We start from the raw sequence: 21,017 nt of genomic DNA, 5'->3' as shown, positions 1-21,017 counted from the left end.
TCACATCATAATTTGCATCCACTAAATATCTGTTGATTTTAATTTCTCCTTTTCAGCTGGTCCTCCAAGCAGCTCCACCAGAGGCAGGGGAGGGACCCAAATCAGCCTCTCCCTGACTCTTTTTAACATTCCTTATAAAAATGTCCTGACAAATTGAGCAAAAGAGTAGCAAACTCTTCCATGATTCTGGTAAAAACAGTCTGTACAGACCTGGTGTTATTGAAAATTACCTTGTAACCAAGTAATTAATTAATTAATAAGGTCAGACATCAAAAAAAGTTCATTTTTTTCTTAAAAGGTAGGGACTACATTTCTCTATAAATGCCCCTCACTTTGACCAATTATGAAATTGAGTTTTGACCTTTGCACTGAATGAACCCAAAGAATTTTGTGTATAATTTACCATTGAATTCTGACTTGTCAAAAGCTGTGAATCCAAAAATTTTATATTCAGCTTTTCAAATTCAACCTTTTTCTTGGAAGATTTTCTTGGAAGATGAGCATCAAGGATTTTCTTTTCATTTCTTTCTTCCATATTAAAAAGAATGCAATTAACTGAGCAAGGTACTGTGCAGTGTTTAACACTTTAAATGAAAACATCTGAAGCCTTCCAAAACAAAACAAAACAAAAGACTGGAAGAAAATAATTTTCTGCAAAAACCACAGCTATGCACCAAATGACAAAATTCTGTAAGATAAAGCAACAATGATTAATTAATATATTATGCAAATTAGGACCTGGCCAAATTTCATGTGATTTTATTCCACTGTAGAAACCTGATTATACCAGTTTTAGTAAAAAATCTAAATAATTTTTCATCTGGTAATCTGTCTTTAGGTTGTCATTCAGAAAGTATATCAAATATACACAACAGAAAGTAGGACAGAACATAAAAAGCAGTGAAACCTTATCTCCCAGCTTGCTGGGAAATGCAGGTACCTTCATTTTAAGCAGTTTGCCAGGAGGGAGTGAATTCCAAGTGTGTGTTTGTTTGTCTCACAGTCTGTCAGAAGCATCAATACAGATGTGACTTTCTGAAAGGTTCTGATGCAGAAAAAAATTCACATTCTGTGTCTGTGAGTGCATACATTTATATAAACCACACACACCCAGAAGGCAAAACTGCACATGTGCACCCAAGGCCAAGGGACTCCCTTTTCTGCCACTGTGGAAACATTTAGCTGAATATGAGAAGGCAAAATTCAACATCTGGAATGATTTCTAAGGAAATTTCATTTTTGGCACAGCAGAACTGGGAGTAGGTGTCAAAGCCTTTACCTTTTATCAGCTCACAGATGCACAGGATGGTTTGGAAGGGACTTTCAAGATGATCTCATCCCAGGTTTCCTTGCCCATGGCAGAGGGGCTGGAACAAAATGGGCTTGGAGGTCCTTTCCAACCCAAACCATTCTGTGCTTCCACCATTCTGTGTTTGTTGGAATGAATCCCTGCAGATCCATACACAAACAAAATGAATATACACACAATAAAGCATGACATGACCAGTAGATGGAATAAGACCATCCAGGACTTTGTGTTCCAGTGAAACAGATTCCAGTTATTTGTATCCCAGCTTCTAGAAATTCATGTTTTTTCTGATGCAGCTGTTTCCCACCAGTTTCACTGAAAATGGAAGGGCTGCTTGCAAGAAGAACAACGAGAGCAGGAAGAGGCTTCCCCAAAGAAGGGGCATTGTGATTTATTTTTGAACAGCTCTGGCAGAAGGTGACAGTGACGTGAAATCTGGCAGGGAGAAAACAAATATCTCCCAAGTCTCTGCTGGAGCAGAGCAACTCCTGAAGAAGAAGATGGATCTCTAGCACAGTTACAGATTCAGAATTATTCTTTTATCCTTTTTTTTAATCTGAAAACTGTGATTTTTGATGAGGGAACAACCTCAAGAGCTGTGCCAGGCTTAGACTGGATATTAGGAAGAATGTTGTCACTGGAAGGGTGACCAGGGAAATGCTGCAGCCACCATCCCTGGAGGGATCTAAAAGATGTGATTTAAAAGATGTAAAATTTAGGCCTGTTTTAATGATGGGCTTAACAATGCTCAACTAATGGTTGGACCTGATGATTTTAGAGGGCTTTTCCAAAGTAATGATTCTGTGATTTTTGTCTGCAGCAGTTCCTTAACATTAATTGTAAGAACTCCAGTTTTCCCTCAGTGAGCTCACCAGGGCTGCAGAAGGCAGGCAGCAGCAGGCAGGCTCTGCTGTTCCAAAAAAAAAGATCTTAAAAACCTCTTGCTGCTGCAGCAGAGAGTTGCTTAGGAACATCAGCAGTGAGCTGCAGGGGTGAGGGCCAAGCTCTGCTCACCATGTTTTGAAAATATTTCTATTTCCCTCCATAATCTCTCCAGTGCAATTTTCCACGCATGCCATGGTGCAGCATTCTCTCTTTCCAAAGGGTTTTTTTTTGCCTCTCACACAAAAATTCAATTCCATAAGCACAACAAGCTGCAGCTGATGTGTCTGAGCAGCACCAGACTCATGTGCAGCCATAACAAGGGCTAAAAAATAAATGCAGAACAAGCAAAAGCCTCTTAGGTATAAAAAGCTATTTAGATATATAAGATAATGCATTAAGGGATTGATTTATAGTCTTCAGTTCTCTCCTATTGATGCTGTCAGCTGGTGAAGGATAGCTGTGATTCCAACATCCCAGAAATCACAGACTTGTTCCAGGAGTTTAGTCTTTCCACATTTTCCCTGAGTCATCTGCATTTATCAACGAGAAGCAGCCTGCTGTGGTCTCACAGAACAAATGCTCTTTTTGATGCTGTTTATCTAAGAAACTCACTAGACATAGAGTGAACTGGTACCAATTACTCCTTTCCTCCCCAAAACATCTTCTGCACAATGAGCTCTGGCAGCCAAGGAGAAGGAGTGGGATCACCTGCCTTGAAATTCAGTATATTTCTCCCAGAGGAGCCAAAGCTGTGTGAAAGGGAAGAGTGTGGAGGCACTGGGGGTGAAGCTCCTCTGTGCAGGGCTGTTGTACTACAGCATCTCTTCAGCTTAAGAGACATACCAGAGAACTTCCACCTCTGCAAAAAAACCCACTTAGGGAGTGCAGGATGGGAGCAAAAAGTACAAACAGCCTTCTGGCCTTCTCATGCTGTGGGCAGAGAGAGGTGAGACAGGGAACTGGCTATAAAAGAGTAAACAACAAACATCAAACACAGCTGTAGGGGGAAAAAAAGAAAAAGAATAAAAAAAGAGAAGGCCTGGTTGCTGTTTCTTGATGAATTTAAAGCTGGTCTAACTCAGTAGAATTCAAAAAAAGCCAGTCCTGCTCTCCCTGACCACCCTGCCACATTCCCATCCCTCCTCCTGTGCCACCACTAACACTTATGTGGCCTCATGGTTATCTGGATAAAGAACTGCACCTCCCTTGCTTCTCCCAAGAAAAGGAAACCCTGACTTTCATCTCTCCCAGCTCCCTGAACAATTTGTTTTGTGACCACAGAGCAAAGAGAAGGGTGGGAGCAGAATATGCCTTGGTCATCCTACAAGTCAAGTCATTCTTGAGGGGAAAAAAAGAGAAGTAGAGCTCAAACTTTATTTCATGTGGATATCTAAATGTGAGCTGAGGTTTTAGCCTCTGTCATAGCCAATGGAGAGAAAGAGGAACTTCCAGCTCCAGCCTGGAGAAGAGGAGGCTCAGAGGGGAATTTCTCACTCTCTGGAGCAGCCAGGCAGGGATTGGGCTCTGCTCCCAGGAACCAGGAGCAGGACAAGAGGAAATGACCTCAAGCTGTGCCAGTGGAGGTTTGGATTGGGTATTAAGGAAAAATCTTCTCACTGAAAGTGTTTTCCAGCACTGGCACAGCTGCCCAGGACAGTGCTGGAGTCACCATCCTTGGAGGGAACTAAGAAATGTGTGCATGTGGCACTTGGGGACACAGGTTAGTAGCCTTGACAGAGCTGGCAGAATGGCTGGACTTGATCTTAGAAGATTTTTCCAGCCTAAATGGTGCTGTGATTCCTCTGATTCGCTTTAAAGCATCTATTCCAGGATGCAGGATGTCTGAAAATACCTCTTTTTGCTGTCTGAAAGGGACAGGTGACAAGCATTTGGACAGGTGAACCCCACCCAGAAGCAATGTCACATCTGATTAAGTATCATTATCTCTACCTCACACAGAGGGAAGTTGCTGGAATCAGAATTAAAAGCTGCAGCTCTCCAGTCATTCCTCGAAGTCATTCTGCTTCTGCAGGGTCCTAAAAAAAGTAAAATATGTACTTTAAAAAAGTACTTTAAAAAAAAACCTTAAAAAAAAATAAAGATTCCTTTAAACTCTCATATGAGAAATTAACCCTCACAGTATCACACACCAGCAAACAACCATCTTCTTCCATTTATAACTTATTAACTATTATTATTACTAATAATTTTTAGCAGTAAGATTTATTTTATAGAATACTTCAAATTGTTTAAAGGCATATAAAATTCAGTTCTCTTGCTGGGTTTTTTTTGGGGCGTGTTTTTTTCAGGGCTGGTTAAGTCAAGACTACCTGTCATCTCTGCAATAATCTCTCCTGGAAAATTCTGCATTCTGAAGCAAAGATTGCTGCTTTTTAGAGTCTCTTCTAGACATTCCACCGTATATTTCAAATTTCTGACAATTAAAAAAAATCCACAGGTGACAATGAAATAATACAACTGATGAAAAAGCACCTTTTCCTTACTTTTTTTTTTTTAATTTTAATTTTTTTATACGGGATATTTTCCATGTCTAGGTAAATCATTCTGCTTGCTCACTTTGCTCAACAGCTTTCCCAGAGGAGCTTTGGCTGCCCCTGGATCCCTGGCAGTGTCCAAGGCCAGGTTGGATGGGGCTTGGAGCACCCTGGGGTAGTGGAAGATGTCCTTGCCCATGGCAGGGGTGTTGGAACAAGATGGCCTTTAAAGCATCACAATTTATTCATAAATCCAGTTAAATCTTTCTCCTTCCATTTTTCTGGAAGTTACAATCACCTGCTGAGACACTATGTAAAGAAATTACATTGTTGAACTTTGCTGTCTGCAGAGCCAGTTCTGCATCCATGCATATAAATTACTCTCCTTTCCTTGGCAAGGTGAAATATTTAGAGGTGTGAAATAAATGCATAAAAGGTTTTAATTTACCTGTGAGTTACATCCTCAATTAGCTGAAGTGGTGAAAAAGAAAACAGCTTTATGATTTCATCACCTTGCACAAAACACTCATCTGACACTAATGCAGAGCTGGCCTGAAACAGATGATTTAGAGACCCACTGAAGGAGAAAGGGAAATTTTAGAAGTTTTACACCTGCATAGATAAATACATTATGGAGATGTTTTTAAAACACCTTCTGTTTGAAGCCATTCTGGCTTTATTGGCTTCAGAGGTCTTACAGCAGTTACCTGTGAGCAGCCATCCCCAGCCCATAATTACTGCCAGCTCTTTTATTATCAAGCACCATTCAAGAGATGTTTGGACAGCACTCTCAGGGCCATGGTGGAATTTTTGGGATGCCCTTTTCAGGGCCAGGAGCTGGACTTGATGACCCTTGTGGTTCCCTTTCAAGTCAAGGTATTCTATGATTCTATGAATGTACACAAAATTTCAAGTAAATATAAATTATTTTTAAAAAAAATCCTTTTTCACCCAGTCCCAGGGTATCTGAGAGCAGTGGGGGCATCCCCACAGCAGCACTGAGGGAGGAGAGCAGTGTTTTCCCCCCTGGCACTGACAGTGTTAAGGTCTTTATGATGCACAAAGCCCTACATGAGCAGATCTTTGCCCCCATGTGATTTTCAAGGTGTTCCTGCTGGGTCAGTGCAGATCCAGAGCCTACAGGTGCACAAAAGCAAACAATGAAATCACAACAGACCTGAGAGGAGAACTCCAGCCCTGAGTCACAATTTATTTCACTGACCATAAGACCCTTACTCTTTCTACTTTGACAGAAGTACTTAAAATACAAACCACGTCCCATTTCCCCAGCTTTTACACTATAATGTATAAATGACATCTTCTGCTCCCCCACTAAAACCCCTCCAGGTGAGCCAAGGCTTGGCTCAGCTGTGTTATCTTCCCTAGTCAGGCTGATTTTTTCTGTGGCAGCCAAACCTCTGCAGGCAGCAAAGTGCAGGCAAACACTCCCTGATCACCCCAAAATGCCTTTCTCTCTCCCTCTGAATTCACACCAGAGAACACTCCTAATAGTACAACTGTGAAAGATTAATTCCACGGTTACCAACTAATCTATTCCCATATGTTTGAGACTAAATATTAAATTTTCCACACCAATTTCTTATTAGCAGCAATAGTACCTTCAAGACACTGCACCATTTCCCCACTGAATGCAGAGCCTTCATTTTCCAAGTGTTTTCCTAAATGCAAAAACACAATGAAATTACAATGTATGGTTTCTAAGTGTCAAATATTGCTCTATTGTTCTGCAAGGATTACTCTGAAAGAAAAGGATTTTTTTTTTAAAAAAAATCATTTGCTAAAGCTGTTTTCCCTTGTTCTAAAGTAGGTCAGCATCTTTCCCACTCCTCCTCCTCCTGGTGCACAGAAGAGACAGATGCACAAGCAGCATTTGAGGTCCACAGGACCTGGTAAAATTTTCAGTGACAAAATGCTTCCAACTTCAATTCTACTGAATTAATCTTTTAAAACAGTCATTCAGAGAAATTTACAGAGGTTATTAAACTGAACTGAGAGCTGTGGATCAAAATAATTTCCCCTTAAGCAGGGTGTAGCTAATCTTCAGAATTTTTCCAGGCAGTCATGCCTTCATTACATCTTTTTCCAACCAAAACTACTAATCCGGATTCGTCAAAGCCTGAAGTGAGATTTACATTAGTCCAGAAGCTATTCTTTGTGTTGTAAATTTTAATTTAGCTAGAGCTGGAATAGTAACTGCAGGGATTTGAATTCATCCAAAATATTATTGTACCTGTTACAGTGGCATGAAATTTGTTTTATATCCTGATTTTGTAACAGATCCTAAATCCTCATAGGAGAGGGAAAAAGGAAATTTGTAATCCATGGATAATTTGTAGTGAAGAAGAGGCACTTGGCCAGCTGAGAGCTCTGGTGGTAATTTCATCTACTAACTTGTTGGAAAAGGAGCCCCATGACCATCTTTATCCACAGCTGGGGGGAGCAGAGGCCAGGGAGAAACTCCTACCTCATCCTTACCTGCCCATCCTCATCCCTGATGGAGACCAGCCACTGGCATGGCATTGTCTGTGAAATATCAGCAGGAGAAATGCTGGAAAACAAAGGAAACAGCAGAGTTTCTGTTCTGAAAGGGCAGAATTTACCCCAACTTCATCATTTTGTAGCAATTCCAGGCAATTCTTTCTAACAACAGCAGTCTGATATCACAATTATTTATGGTTTTTTTGCCACCTTCAGATCAATAGAACTGTGAGTTATTTCCCCCAGAAACATCAGAAAATTTAAGGCATATTGTGCATAAATGAAGATACATGATAAAATCTAACTTAAGTGCTGCCTTCTGTCACTGGGAAGCCACTGGCCCAGGGTTGTCCCTCCAGGTCCTTGTACACAGCCCCTCTGCAGCTCTCTGGTGGCCTCTTCCAGGGGCTCAAAGACACTAAAAGGTCTCTTTCACTTGCTTTCTCAAAGTATCTCTTTCCTAGATTAAACATCTTATTCAGAAAAAAAAAAAATAAAAAAAAATTGAGATCAAACATTTAGATATTTTCAATTTCCTTCTACGCCTCTTTCTAAACCAAAAATAAATGCCAGCCATAAACTCACATTAGTGAGGCAAAGCTTTTTCAAATATAGGGGTTTTATTAAGGAAAAAGATTCCTCTGGAAAGTCTTGCCATTTTTTCCTACGTGCTCCTCCAAAATCCAGACAGCCTTTTATCCCAACCTCTTCACTGCTGAAGTTTTTCTCCTAATCAAGCCTTTAAGCCTTTTAAAAGTGGCTTAAAAATTAAGATGATATGCAAAAAAAAATGTCAGCTGACCCTTTTCCATCCCTCCTGGACTCTCTCACTCATTGCCACAGGCACAAACTTCTGACTTCAGAACAGCACCAGCTGATGTTCCCTGCACAGCAGAGCACTGCTTGCACACCATATTCCCAAAAAACATGGAATTATTTAGGTTGGAAAAGACCTTTAAGATCATCAGTTCCAGCAGTTCCCCCAGCACTGCCAAGGCCACCACTGTCCCCAAGTGCCACATCCTCGTGGCTTTCAAACCCCTGCAGGGATTTTGACTCCATCACTTCCCTGTTCACTGGCACCATGTCATGGACAGGGCACAGTCCCTGCTTTGTCCCTCTTGCAATCCCTCCTGAAGAGCAGCCTGACAGTGGCCAGGAGGGCAGAGTGCTGAGATCATGGACTGCTACTGGGAGAGTGTTTCCAGACCATCTCACATCTCATCAACCAGCTCATGTCACCCCAAGGCATTTCTCTGACCTGTGGATGCCTTTTTCTGACCTCCTGGTTAAAAGCTCTTCAAGGGACGTTAGAAATGTGCAGCATTTGAAACCAAATCTCCCTGAAACTCATCCCAAAGGCAATGGGGCAGCCCAGGCCCCATCCCGTTCTTATTCTGATAGCTGAGGCCTCCAGAAGTGAATATTTTGTGCTGTACATGTTACAAGCAGAAGCTGAGCCAAATCCTCACTATTTATAAGAAACTGGTTTTGTTAGACAGGAATAACTTTCCATTACAGTTGAACACATTTGACAACGATGGAAAGTTCTGAGCATTCTGAAATTGGACAATTTGGAGTGATAACCAGAGGCATTGTGTGGAATCCATCCCTGGAGATTGCTCAGCCACGTCTGCCCCTTTATCTCAAAGAGGGGCATTTCAGAGACAGATAAAACTTGTTTGAAATGTGTCTCCTGGTACTTGGTTTATTTGGTGCTTTTTTCTCTGGGCAACTTTATCACTCATAGAGCAATTTCCTTGCTTGCACTTGAAGCAATCCTTCTCCTGCATGAGGATTAATCTTGCCTTCTGAAACAAATTTATTCTGTTTTTAGCCATTACTTCATCTCTTTCAGGAAGGCCTTCACACTGAGATGCTGATTGCTGAATTGTTCCAGCTTTGCATCCCTGTAATCCATCCAGGTACCCTGACAGCAGGCTGTATTTCTTACAGCAGTCACCGTGACAAATGGCATTCAATGGGTCACATTTATCTTCCAAGAAAGCCCAACAGCTCCATAACCAGGTTCTTGGGGAAAAAAAATTAACATTCAAGACAGTTCAAGAGCTTCTAACCTCTCAAGACCTGAGAGGAATGAATTTGTGCTCTGAGCATATTTTAAATTTCCTTCTGCCTTCAGATCCCAGGCCATGTGGTCACTTCAGAGGCCGAGGGGACAAGGAGCATCTGTCTCTCACCACCTGCCACCGCACCACCGTGTTCCTTTCACGTGCCACCACACCTGCCAGGGGAGCAGGGTTTTCCCAGTGCTGCCCTACAACATCAACACTTGTCTGACAGGTAGAGACTGAAGCTCTCTGGGTTTGTTTTGGTTTTTTTTTGAGCAGGGTTTCCAGAAATAAGATGTAGTAGAAAGGCTCAAAGAGGAAAAACCCTAGACATCTTCAGGTACGTGCTTGCCAGAAAGTCTTGGGAGTCCCACAGAGGAACCAGATGGCCCCATATGTGAGAGTAAAACCAAAAAGATGAGGAGGAAATGGATTAATAACCATGGCAGCCACCTCACCTAGGAAAATGTGGCCTTCACGTGGCCCTTCCCCACCAAATACTTGCTGTGACTCTTCCCTTTGGATTTTATGTCTTTTACATTACCCAAGGAAACAGGAAAAGAAAGCCACTGTAGCCATGGGGATAACTATGTTTTCTTAGGCAGATCTTTAAACAAACAAACAAAACAATTAAAAACAGTAAATTAGAATAAGACCCATTTCCCCTGTTAATCCTTGGCTCCAAACAACCCCACGTTATTCATGTTAGAAAACATGTACAATACAAGGAGATGGTTATGTCACAAAACACAGGGCATACAGTACTTCTAGCAGTTAAAAGAAATAATCTCTGATTAAAAATTAGACTCTTAAAAATAATTTTGGAGACTATGCTGGCATCCCAAATTTTAAAACCATGGAAGTTTAAGAAATATTAGCAGTAAACCTTACATGCTTTATTTTCTCTTCAAAGCCTGCACATTGCAGTTGAGTTGCATTTTGGGGTTTTCTTGTGGATGTGTTTAAATGCAGCCATCTGTGTTTTACACTTATCACAGGGGGGTCTAAGGACAAATATCCTCAGTTCAAAACAGAAGATAGAGTTGTGATCATATGAGGGAATATCAGGTGGCACTGCTGACCATTTCTGTGAGAAACAGGCTTGTAAAAACAAAGAACCAGCAGGATAGCCTCACCTCTTTTCAATTACCTAAAAAAGTCAAATAAAAAGTGCTGCATCTTTCCTCTGGGGACAATCAGCTTGACAGGAGATGGTCCCTTTTCCTCCATCATATTTACAGCTGCTGCCACCTTGCCAGGCTGCTCCTGGAGACCTTCCCCATTCCAAATCAGCATCGATTTACGGCTCAGCAAGGGCCCAGCAGCAAAGGTGGGGCCATCCTTCACCTCCAGCACTCCGAGAAATTGCCTTGGGAATTGAACTGTGCCGAGAGCAGGCAGGTGTTAAACGATCTGTGTGTCAGGACCTGATCCCAAGCGAGGTGAGAACCTTGCCATCCCTCCTCCTGATGTTTGCAAGGGATGGGGGAAATCACTGCTCCCCACCTTGTGGGCTAGAGCGATGCTCTTCTGGGATTTCAATGTGCAAAGTGTCTCCAGTTCACCCCAAAAATAGATGGATCCATGTCTTCATTCAGGTAAAATACCATTATCTGGATGAACACAGTTATCCTGGAATAGCAGAAGACCTATTTCACCTGGCTTTATGGGGGCAAAAAAAGTCATCTGTTCATTGCATGACAGCAAATTGAATAATTAACAATTAAACTTTACTAGGAAGAAGAGGAGGCTTTTTCTGAATATCTTTTCAAGTCTTAAACAGGACTCAGGCCTCAGTGAACTTGGTAGCTGCAGTTTTGTACCTGACTGAAATTCAGGCAGCTCCAGGCCAAGTAAACAAATGGATTTAGAATCACAGAATTGCTGAGGTTGGAAAAGTCCTCCAACCATTAACCCAGCACTGTAATACCAAAGTACTCCATTCTCCTGGTGAGTTTAGCCCCTCAACTAGAAATTATTCTTGAGGAAGAATTATAGGTTGGTTCCTTTTCAAGCAATAAAATATTTCTATGTAGATTATTTACCTATTCTTCACCTTTTTTTTTTATTTTTTTAATATATTATGGTCCTGCAGTTGTGGTGGCATAGCTTTGTATAAATACATCAGTGGAATTACAGATTTTAATGGAAAATAATAGTAATGTTACTTTTTCTTTATGAACTGTATAATCTCTCTTTTTTTTTCTGTAAAAACAGCCTCAAAATCAGAACTTCTGATATGAAATAGTAACTTATTTTTTCCAGTAGGTATTTCAAGCCAGGACTTCAAACAGCTCTGCAGAGTTGCACAGGAATTTCAGTCCTTTAACACTTAAAAGAAGATGTCTGGTGACTCCTACACAAAAGGTCCTCCCCAGGGGTGTCTCTTCTCCTAGAGAAATGTCTTTTCCATTGCCATCATGCTGCCTCTGCATGTCCAATAAAACCTTATCTGCAGGTCTTGCTTTCAAACTCTGTCAAAGATGAGGTTGTTAAATAAGGTACAGACACATAAAGTGCAAAAGCTAAGGATAAGTCATGAATTGGGATGGTTTTACTGCTGCTGCAGGACATTCAAGCTAAATTCTGATTTTTAGCCCCAGACTTCTAAGGATTTCTTGCTGCCCTACATCTGAAATAAATTCAGCTACTGCAATCATCATCAAATGGGGACAGAAAAATCCCTGCCCAGCCTGAAGGCGAGAGTAGCTGGGAAATGCAGCACCAGCCTACAAGAGCCCAGGGTGCTGGGCCTGAGTTAGCAGAGGTAATTCTGTGTAGGAGGATCTGCTCTGCTCCCTCCTTCCTTACACTACAACTCTCAGTCTGAACAACTGCACCTTCACTGTGAATGGAAAATTCCATCTCTCATAAATCACCTGCGTTCTGACAAGTTTATTAAAATCTAAGAAGGGAATTCCAGTAGATTTTTTTCCATTTTTATTTATTTACACCGAACAGAAAACCCCCGTGGGTTTGTTTGCACTCATTTCTATTAACCTATCCATCACAACCTGAATCTAATCTGGTTACCCTTTTCCCCACCTGCAGAATTATGTCACAGCAAACCAGATTCACCAGTCTGCCTTTGTAGCATCTCTCTAACTCCCAGGAAACAAGAGGAGTCATGAAGCACCACCTGCAAATGGAAGAACTGACAAGGCTTTGAAATTTTGTCACAAGCCTAAGGATGGCCTCACAGGTGAGTGAATGCCTCCCTCTGTGAGAGCTGAGCCTGGAACACCCTGCTTGGGGCCACATCATAAAAAATGACCAGAGCAATCTTTTCTTCCCAAGGAGAATGGGCTGAATTTTGAGTTCATGTGATCTGGGGAGAGCTTCTCTGACTTCAGCAGGTCTGCTTGGTCATATCCACATCCATGCAATGGTCTCTCCCTGATAAATAAACACAGGCACTCTCTAATGGCTAAATGCACTGCTGCAGTAATTGCTGGGGGAAAAAATGTGTGTGGTTCCCTCCAGTCCTTCTCATAAACTCATTTTTTTTTGTTAATTCACCTTTGACAACAGAAGGCCACAAGGGGAATTGCCACCTGCACATGTTATCAACAAGACACTCTGCATTTTACATAATCTATTTCCCACCTTAAATGACTCAGAAATTCACAATATTTGTTTGTAACTCCTATTTGGGAGCCAGTGTTAATTTCCCTGAGCAATAATAAATTTGAACTTACAGAACAAAACCATGGAATCCAATTTTTTTTTCCTCTACATCATTATTTAGCCCCTTAATTAAGCACCAGCTTAGATTTTAGCCTTCCTGTGTTTTAACCTTCCTGTGTTTTTGCCCAATGTACATGTAAAGAGTAATTCTATTCCCCCTTCCCAGCCTCTGGTTTGCTAAAACTCTTCTGGACTCCAGTCCTGTAATGGCCCCACATCCCCTTGCATAACCCTAACAGCACTTCCCTGCCCCACTGAGCATTTTCACACAGTGTTTAACCAGAATTTTTCATCAGTATTTGTTTCTAACCAGCAGCCTTCTAGCCAACAAGGAAAATTTCTGGTTTAAATCCAGGACAAAACTCTGCAATGCAAAACATAATCTGATTTTTTACTGCTCATGGGTGTCAAGATTACCCCTCTCCTTCCCTATGGCATCCCCTCATGACATTCACCACTCCATATCTCTAGCAAAGCTCAGGAGCTTTTTCATTTTCATTTTATGCCACCAATTCCCATCTGCTCCTGGACATCTCCTTAAAAATCTTGCATTAATCAAGGTTATATCTGCTTCACTCATAATTTCTCTCACAGCACCATACCCATGACACCTTGACTCCAGGTACTTCAAGGGCTTCTCTGGATGATTTTTTCTTTGCAAAATTTAGTTTTGATCATCAGTTCATCCTGCATAACAGAGGCAGCCCCACTTCTCCCTAGAATGCCAACTTACTCAAGTCTCTTGTGACTGGGGAGCTGTGGGAGTACCTCTGGCTAAATGGCAGTAGGAAAAAATGTTTTCTTTTAATTTGCACTGTTGGTATAGTATGTGAGTCATAGACGTGTGACTGCTGTGGGGAAAGTGGGTGGGAGAAAACACTTGAGACCAAGAGAGATTCTTGATTGCATGATGATGTCAGAATTAAAATGCAAGCTGATTTCCTGAAAGTCTGCTGTTCAAAAGAGACAGTAGTACTATCAGAATTTTACATTCCTTCAGGTTTTTTTTAAGCTGGCACGTGAAAGCTCACAGTATAGTTTTTGATAGTTTTTCTCAGCAGTTCACCATATTTCTGTATTTTATCTAGGAAAAAGTTGTAAATTGCATAGATTTTGAGGGGAGAGAGGTGTGAAGGTTTCCAGAACTCCAAGGTTTCTAGCTAGAAGGAACACAAGAGGTGCTTCCCCAGGTAGGTTCTTCTAAGAAGGTTACAGCCCACCTCTTCCTAACTAAGTGCCTCAAATTTGCTGAATGCTGAGAAGTCAAACTGATGTTCTGCTGGTAACTGCTCACTAATTCTGTTTAACCTGTGCCAAAAGTGACACTTTTTCACTCAGTGGAATGATTGTGTGGATGCTGGTTTCTCCAAGCAAGCATCTGTGGAATTAGGAGAAATTAAATTAGACCTCATGTCTAACTTGGCAAATGAAGAATATTTTGTGTAAAGACATCTGCTATTGAAGTCACTCCACTGCCTGGATGTTACATATATTTTTTTTGTTGTTTTTGGAACATCTATAAAATATTATAAGTATTTTTGATGATGCTTTAGATCAACCTGTTGAAGAGAGTCCAGAGGAGGCCACAAAGATGCTTTGAGGGCCAGAGCACCTCTGCTGTGAGGGAAGGCTGAGAGAGCTGGGGCTGTTCAGCTTGGAAAAGGCTCCACAGAGACCTCAGAATCCCTTCCAGAACCTAAAGGGGATGCAGGAGAGCTGGAGAGGGACTTTGAACAAGAGCCTGGAGGGACAGGACAAGGGGAATGGCTTCCCACTGCCAGAGGGGATGGTTAAATGGGATATTGGGAAGGAATTCTTCCCTGTGAGGGTGCTGAGGCCCTGGCACAGGGTGCCCAGAGAAGCTGTGGCTGCCCCATCCCTGGAAGTGCCCAAGGCCAGGTTGGATGGGGCCTGGAGCAACCTGGGACAATGGAAGGTGTCCCTGCCCATGGCAGGGAGTTGAAACTTTAGATAAGCTTTAAGGTTCCTTCCAAGCCAAACTATTCTGAGATTCTATAATTCTGTGATTTTTTACACCAGTCTGGGGTACTTTATATCACTGCATCTAAATTAGAGGGCTGTGCAAAAGAAGTAAAAACGTAACTAAATTCTCTTTACAGCTCCCTCATAAAGGGAAGTGTGTGCAGAGGGACCTCAGTGTGAATGACAATTAGCTTCACTGGACTGAATTATTTTTTCAGCTAAAACAAAAAGACTCATGAGGAGGCATAAATTGCAGCCTTGAGGCTGAACCTCTTTAATATTCAATGAACAAGGGAAATGAGTCTGACTTGCTGGTGGAGGGGGAGACAGGAGGGAAAAATAATGAAAGTATGTCAGCACAGGCATCCTTTGGTTTTCTTAGACAGACTCTTTCTGCAGCTCTATCCATCCTCTTACCCCAACCCTCGTGCCTGCAGCATCTCCCAGGGCTTTGGATGGGGCAGAAGGAGTGAAATGGAAGAGGAGAACAGGGACATTGCAGAGATGAGCATGTTCCAGCTGAGGAGGGATTGCCAAAATGCAGAACAGAACAGTAACTGCACAGGTAACTTGTCTGCCTTGCACACACCTGGTGCTCTCCCCAGATTATAAATCTGCCATTCTTGTAGATTTAGAACTCTTCCTAGGGGAGCTGCAGAAGTGGCAGCCACTTGGATCAGATGCTGACAAGAGGAGAGGTCACAGCACACAGTGGTCTGGCTCTGCCCTTGTGAGCAGACACCAAAGACAAGGAAATGAGCAGCTCAGATAAATGAGAGAAGCAGGACAAGCCCATTTACCTGTGTAGAATCCACTCCCATTTCCCTGTGCACCTGTGGAGAGGGGTCCCCACTGCCAGTATCTTTCCCCTGTCGTGTCAGAGAGCAGGGCTCTGCCACTCCCCTGGGCAGGTGCTGAGCACCAAGGAAGCCTGGCAGAAATGAGCAGAGCCCACTCCTCCTTCTGCTTCAGGCAGTGCAGCTTTTGACTCCTGTCAGTGGCCATATCTCACCCTGACCCAAATACCACATGTCCTGCAGTGTTGCATGCACCAGCCAGTCTCACCAGGCTCCCTCGTGCCAGCAGCCTCACTCCAACCGTTCCTGGCATCCCAGGAAACCCACAGGCACGCTCCCTGATGGAGCATCTCTTAATCCTGTGCCTAAGAAAAGAATATATTGAGAGGAGTCAGGAAGAAATGCATCACACTTGGGCTTCTCAAAGCTGGACTGGGCAAGCACACGGGCTTGCCACGTATTTCCCAAGCCCATATGGAGAAGGAAAGGCTGGTGAGCTCACAGCTGACTGACTTGTAACCCACCAGGACAGGGATGGGAGCCAGCTGCCATCTGAAAGCAAGCAGGGAGAGTGCAAAAGCTATGGGGGAGCAGACAGGTTCTCTTTAAATGGATTAGCTGCTCACAGAACATTATAACATTCTTATCTTCTCCCAGTTCCAGGGCTTTCCTCACACTCATCTGCTTTATGATCCTACTCTCACTAGATAAATATTAAAGAGCAGAAGGAGCATAGAGGAGATCAGTAACAGAGGCAAATACAATGTGTATTGTGGAATTGATGATACTGTGGAATGCTGCTGAAGCACCAAGAACCAGGGAATCAAAACCAGAGACCTTCGAGAATATTCACATTTCACAGGAAATATCAATGTAGTAATCATTTCAAGGCACAGGAACAGACATTTAAGTGACATAAAGTTCTGACAGAACTTTTAAGTAACCATTAAGCCTCTGTTAACAGGCAGAATTTCAGGAGCAGGGTTATAAAGTTTCTGGAAGGTACAAGTGAAACCATGGAGAAGATATTTTAAAGTCAAAGAAGATGAGAAAACCCAGGTAGATGTTCTGACAAAGTTTTGTCACCTGCCAGCAGAGCACTCCTGATTTCATATCCCCAAGTCAGAGTTAAATTACTTTCAGTTCAAATTAGCACAGTCATTTGGGCTGGCTTTCAGAGCTCAGCTCAGCAGGTGGACTTGTTATCTTCCTTGAAAAGCAGCACCATGTTGGGCAGATCAAAAATTGTATTTACATTACCCAGCCAGTTCCCAGCCATGGAAAGGTTTGCTCTGTACCTGTCCCTGCATCTAAACAGCCTCTAACATCTAAAGCCTCTGACATTCACCCTGGAGACTTCTCAGCTTCCTCTCCAGAAAGGGAACATCAGCTTCCCAAACTATGCAGAGATGAGGAGGGAGGCAGAGCCCAGGCTGGGTATTTGGCACACACCCACCTCCAACCACCTGAACCACCTCCCTTGGTGAGGTGGGTCCTCAAAACACCCCTCACTGCCTTATCTCATTACAGCAGCCTTTGAACAGGCAGAAATGCTGACCCCTGAATCACTGGTGATTTGATGTCCAGGTTCCCCCCTCAAGGGACACTTTGAAGAGAAATGAACGGTTCAACATCTTCCCCTGCATTTTACCCAGGCTGAGTGAGCTACTTCCCAGATTTCACCTGCCTAGAAACACCCACAGGTTTGCTGCTTTTACTAGTCAAGCTTTCCTACTGCTGCTTTTTACTTTGCAAATGAAGATCAGAAACAAATGTGCTTCACAGCCTGTGTATCTCAGAGCACAGCTCCTGAATGTATTATTCTGTTATCTTCAGCCATCTCCTGTAATCACACTAAAATATTTTAACAAGTAGAGCTCAGTGTTGGTTATTTTCCCCCACACTTGTTTGAAAAACAAAAGAATGGATGTCCAACCCCTCCACAAGGTGCTGCTCTGTGAGTGAGACTTACCAGGGACACCAAAGGTGCTGCAAACCTTCACTCCCTATATCCACATGGACTCTCTTGTTGCAAGGTGTGTAGGAATTAGCAGAGGCTGGCTTTCTCCAAGCTTCCATGTTCAAAGGTACCACAGAAAGTGCTGCTGTGATCCCAGGAAGGGGATGGTGGCCATGAGCAGCATTAACAAAACAAACCCTGCCTGAAACCCTCTGCTTCTCCCACATCTCAGCTTGGCCTTCCCAGTTGGTCCCACCCTGCAGGTTAAGGCAGCCCAGCTGCTCAGCAGCACTTGCAGGAGGTTACTGCCAATATGTGGAAAGTCAGAGCTCTGAGGAAGTTGGGAAGTTTTCTTGGCAAGGTGGGATGTGAGAAAAGGATGTGGGTTTGAGAGGTGTGTGCAGGGGTACAGTCAGCATGACTGGGACTGAGGCTTGAGAGAGGGAGATACTGGAGGAGGCAAGAATGGGAGTCATGGTCTGTTTTGGTTTAGGCTCTTGGGAATAGTTGAACTCTTCCAGAAGGTTTATTTTGCTTTATTTCCAAATAGGCAGGAAATGCAGCTTTTAAATTGTGCTTAGGGTTCAGCATTGCAAAAGGCCAATCTTGGACATTACTGCAAGGGGGGTGTGAGGGAAGAACACATTTATGGGACCAGGGGGATTAAATGGGTTCATTTTCATAATTAAAATGTTGGGCTTACACACTCATTTTGTAAGTAATAAGAATTCTGGTGGTCAATCTTTATTCTCAAGGATGTTTTCTATGCTCTGCACTCCCTTCCCCAGAGACACAGGGAGCTCCAAGGCAGTTAAAACTGGGGATTGATGTTGAATTTTGACTCCTGGCTGCAAACTGCCCATGCTAAAGCAAACATACTCCATTTGATCAAAACCAATATATGGGCTTTTTTAGTGTATATATATATATATATATATAAAAGACATTCAGTTTCTCATAGAGAAAAAATGTTCCTGTCTAGCTGCAGGTGACATTTAAAACCCAACCTAGTATTTTTAACATTTATATATAGAGCTTAAATGAAAATGAGGATATTTGAGACTTGTCACAAGAATTAACTAGCCCACAGCCATACCAATGTTTCTACCAACTTCTTAATGTGCATTTGGATTTTACTTTTAGATACAAGCAGAACTGCAGCTTGGCCTTGGACAGGTGTCACTGTGGCAATGTGGAACTGAGACAAAGGTGAACTAATGAATGAGTCTAAGGAAAGACTTCAAATTTAAAAAGCTGGGATAAGTATTTAAAAATCTAGTTCTTTGTAAAAAAATTAATTCTTCATAAAACCTTTGTGATTGAAAAAGAGAAATTTGTCTGAAGATATTTTGATGTTCACATTTTTATACCAAAAAAAAGAAAAAAAATCCCACAGATGTGTTCCACAAATGGGTAAATCAAGCACTTAACCAATTGTTTGTTTTGAAGCACTTTGGATAATTTTCAACAGCTGTTTCTCTCCTCTGATGGTTCTTAAACACCAAATTCCTTTGAACCAGAGTAAACAATTGTTTCAGCTCCCAGCCTCTGGATTTGATACTGATTCTGTTTAAAACAGATTTCAGAGAAAAGCTTTGGGTAAGAGAACAATTGGTGATAAGGAAACTGAAATGCCCTTTGTGCTGTGCTGCTCGTGGTTTGCACAGGGAGCAAACAGAGGAAGAGACACTTGTTCATGTACCTGATATTTGCTACACCACCAACAAAAATAAACAAACTGTGTGCAGAGATCTTCCTTTTATTCCAAGACAAATCATCAAGATGTAAAAATATTAGATGAGCTACTTATTCTTAGTTAGATATTACTTGCTGGACTGCACCATGATGTAAGGGCAAGGTGTGTGCAATGTCCAGAGGAGAGAGAAAGAGGGAAAATGCTCCTTTTTGTACAGTATATGTCCAGCTCACAAATGTCAAGGTAGCCCCAGTGGTGACAAGAAAGAGAACTTTTTACATTTAGTAACATTTATTTCTGCATTCGGTATCAAGTACATAAGTGCAAATATTCAGAGTCCATAATTAAGTCCATTAGGAACTACAGAGAATGTAATACAAATTGTAATAAATTGAACATGCTGGAACTTTCCAGTTACCATACATGTAAATCAGCCTGTCAATCCTTTACGACAAAAGTACTGGGTTTTTGTTTTCTTTTTTTCTTTTTATTTTTTGAGTTATACAAAACTGATTACCATAAGTACCGATTACTGTTTATTTTATTTGTGCTGGAAAACACTAAAACATCAGTCTACAATTCTATATAGTTAATAAAGATGAATCCAACCAGCAACCCAGTGACGTAGAAGCAATTTTAACTATTGCATCAAGTGCGCTAAGCAGGAAAGCCCCTAGCCACATGTAACATTAAAAGTTATAGAAGCAATGCCAATAGAAGAAGGAAAAACACTAAAAAAAAAATAAAATTAAATAAAGAGGTCAATATTATTTAGGCTCTCACCATCATGCACTTTATAAGCAACACAAAAAACCACATCTAGTACACTTTTCTCTTTACTATACTTTAGTGCTTGACACAAGTGATTGCAAATATTCTAAGTGCAGAAGCAGCAGGGGAAAAGCACTGCTTCCAAATTTCATGTTTCTAAGATTATGGTGTCGAGAAAAAAAAAAAAGAATGATAAATTTGCAGTAAAGTGTAAGAACAGAGCTGTTTTCACTCCAGATTTCCCCATTATGTACTACTGTAGCCAATGAATTCTTGATGTCTGCTTTACTCTGCCTTTCTCTTAGCACCTGGGATTTTAGCTTGAATCCTAAAAAATGAAGAAGAAAAAGAAAAAGGGTTATATGTTGAGGCAGTTATTCCATTCCAGTGGTTCCCCATTTGAACTCTTATCCAGGGATAATCTCTAGTCCACGCTCAGCATGTTGTCTCAACAAGTGAATTAAGGTACCATGAGTAGCAGAAGTGATGCTCATCTAGGTGTTCTTACAGGCCTGGTTTTTGGTAGTTCATGTAATTTTGGGATATGTTCAGTGATATTCTCCCCCCAACATTATTTCTCCATGGTCTACTGTCTATAGAAACTCAGGAATGGAGTCTAAAAATAGATTTTTCAGAACAAAATTTCACCCAGGTCTTCTGCCTGTTTCACAGGGGCTTGAAACACTGAAGATCACGGTGCTTCCAGGTATGTTCTTTCTGTAAAAGGGTGGCATCCTAATCGTTCATCACTGCTAGTAACTCCCTGAATGCACAAAACCAGGCTTGGAGTGAGCAGTGGGGAAGAGAACTCATTTATTGCTGTTTGTCCTGGCTGGGTACCAGTGTGGACACCAGCCCATGAG

The 21,017-nt window shown here is 41.9% G+C and overlaps 1 protein-coding gene across 2 annotated transcripts in view; it reads right to left on the bottom strand.

The window, feature by feature from the left end:
- Window positions 1-19,651: 19,651 nt before the first annotated feature.
- The window catches only part of RTN1 (reticulon 1), a 115,685-nt gene continuing 114,319 nt past the window's right edge, over window positions 19,652-21,017 (bottom strand). Inside the window, exon 9 of one of the 2 annotated variants that reach the window (XM_015631595.2) lies at window positions 19,652-20,482. In XM_015631595.2, the coding sequence (XP_015487081.1) occupies window positions 20,440-20,482 (43 nt within the window). In that variant the 3' untranslated portion in view covers window positions 19,652-20,439. The remainder of the gene's footprint in view (window positions 20,483-21,017) is intronic. The other variant, XM_015631596.2, reaches the window with a different exon arrangement.

The sequence above is a fragment of the Parus major genome, chromosome 5 (assembly GCF_001522545.3).
Source record: "Parus major isolate Abel chromosome 5, Parus_major1.1, whole genome shotgun sequence".
Taxonomy (NCBI): domain Eukaryota; kingdom Metazoa; phylum Chordata; class Aves; order Passeriformes; family Paridae; genus Parus; species Parus major.
The sequence above is the reverse complement of the archived record's forward strand: the minus strand, read 5'-3'. Positions and strand labels throughout refer to the sequence as shown.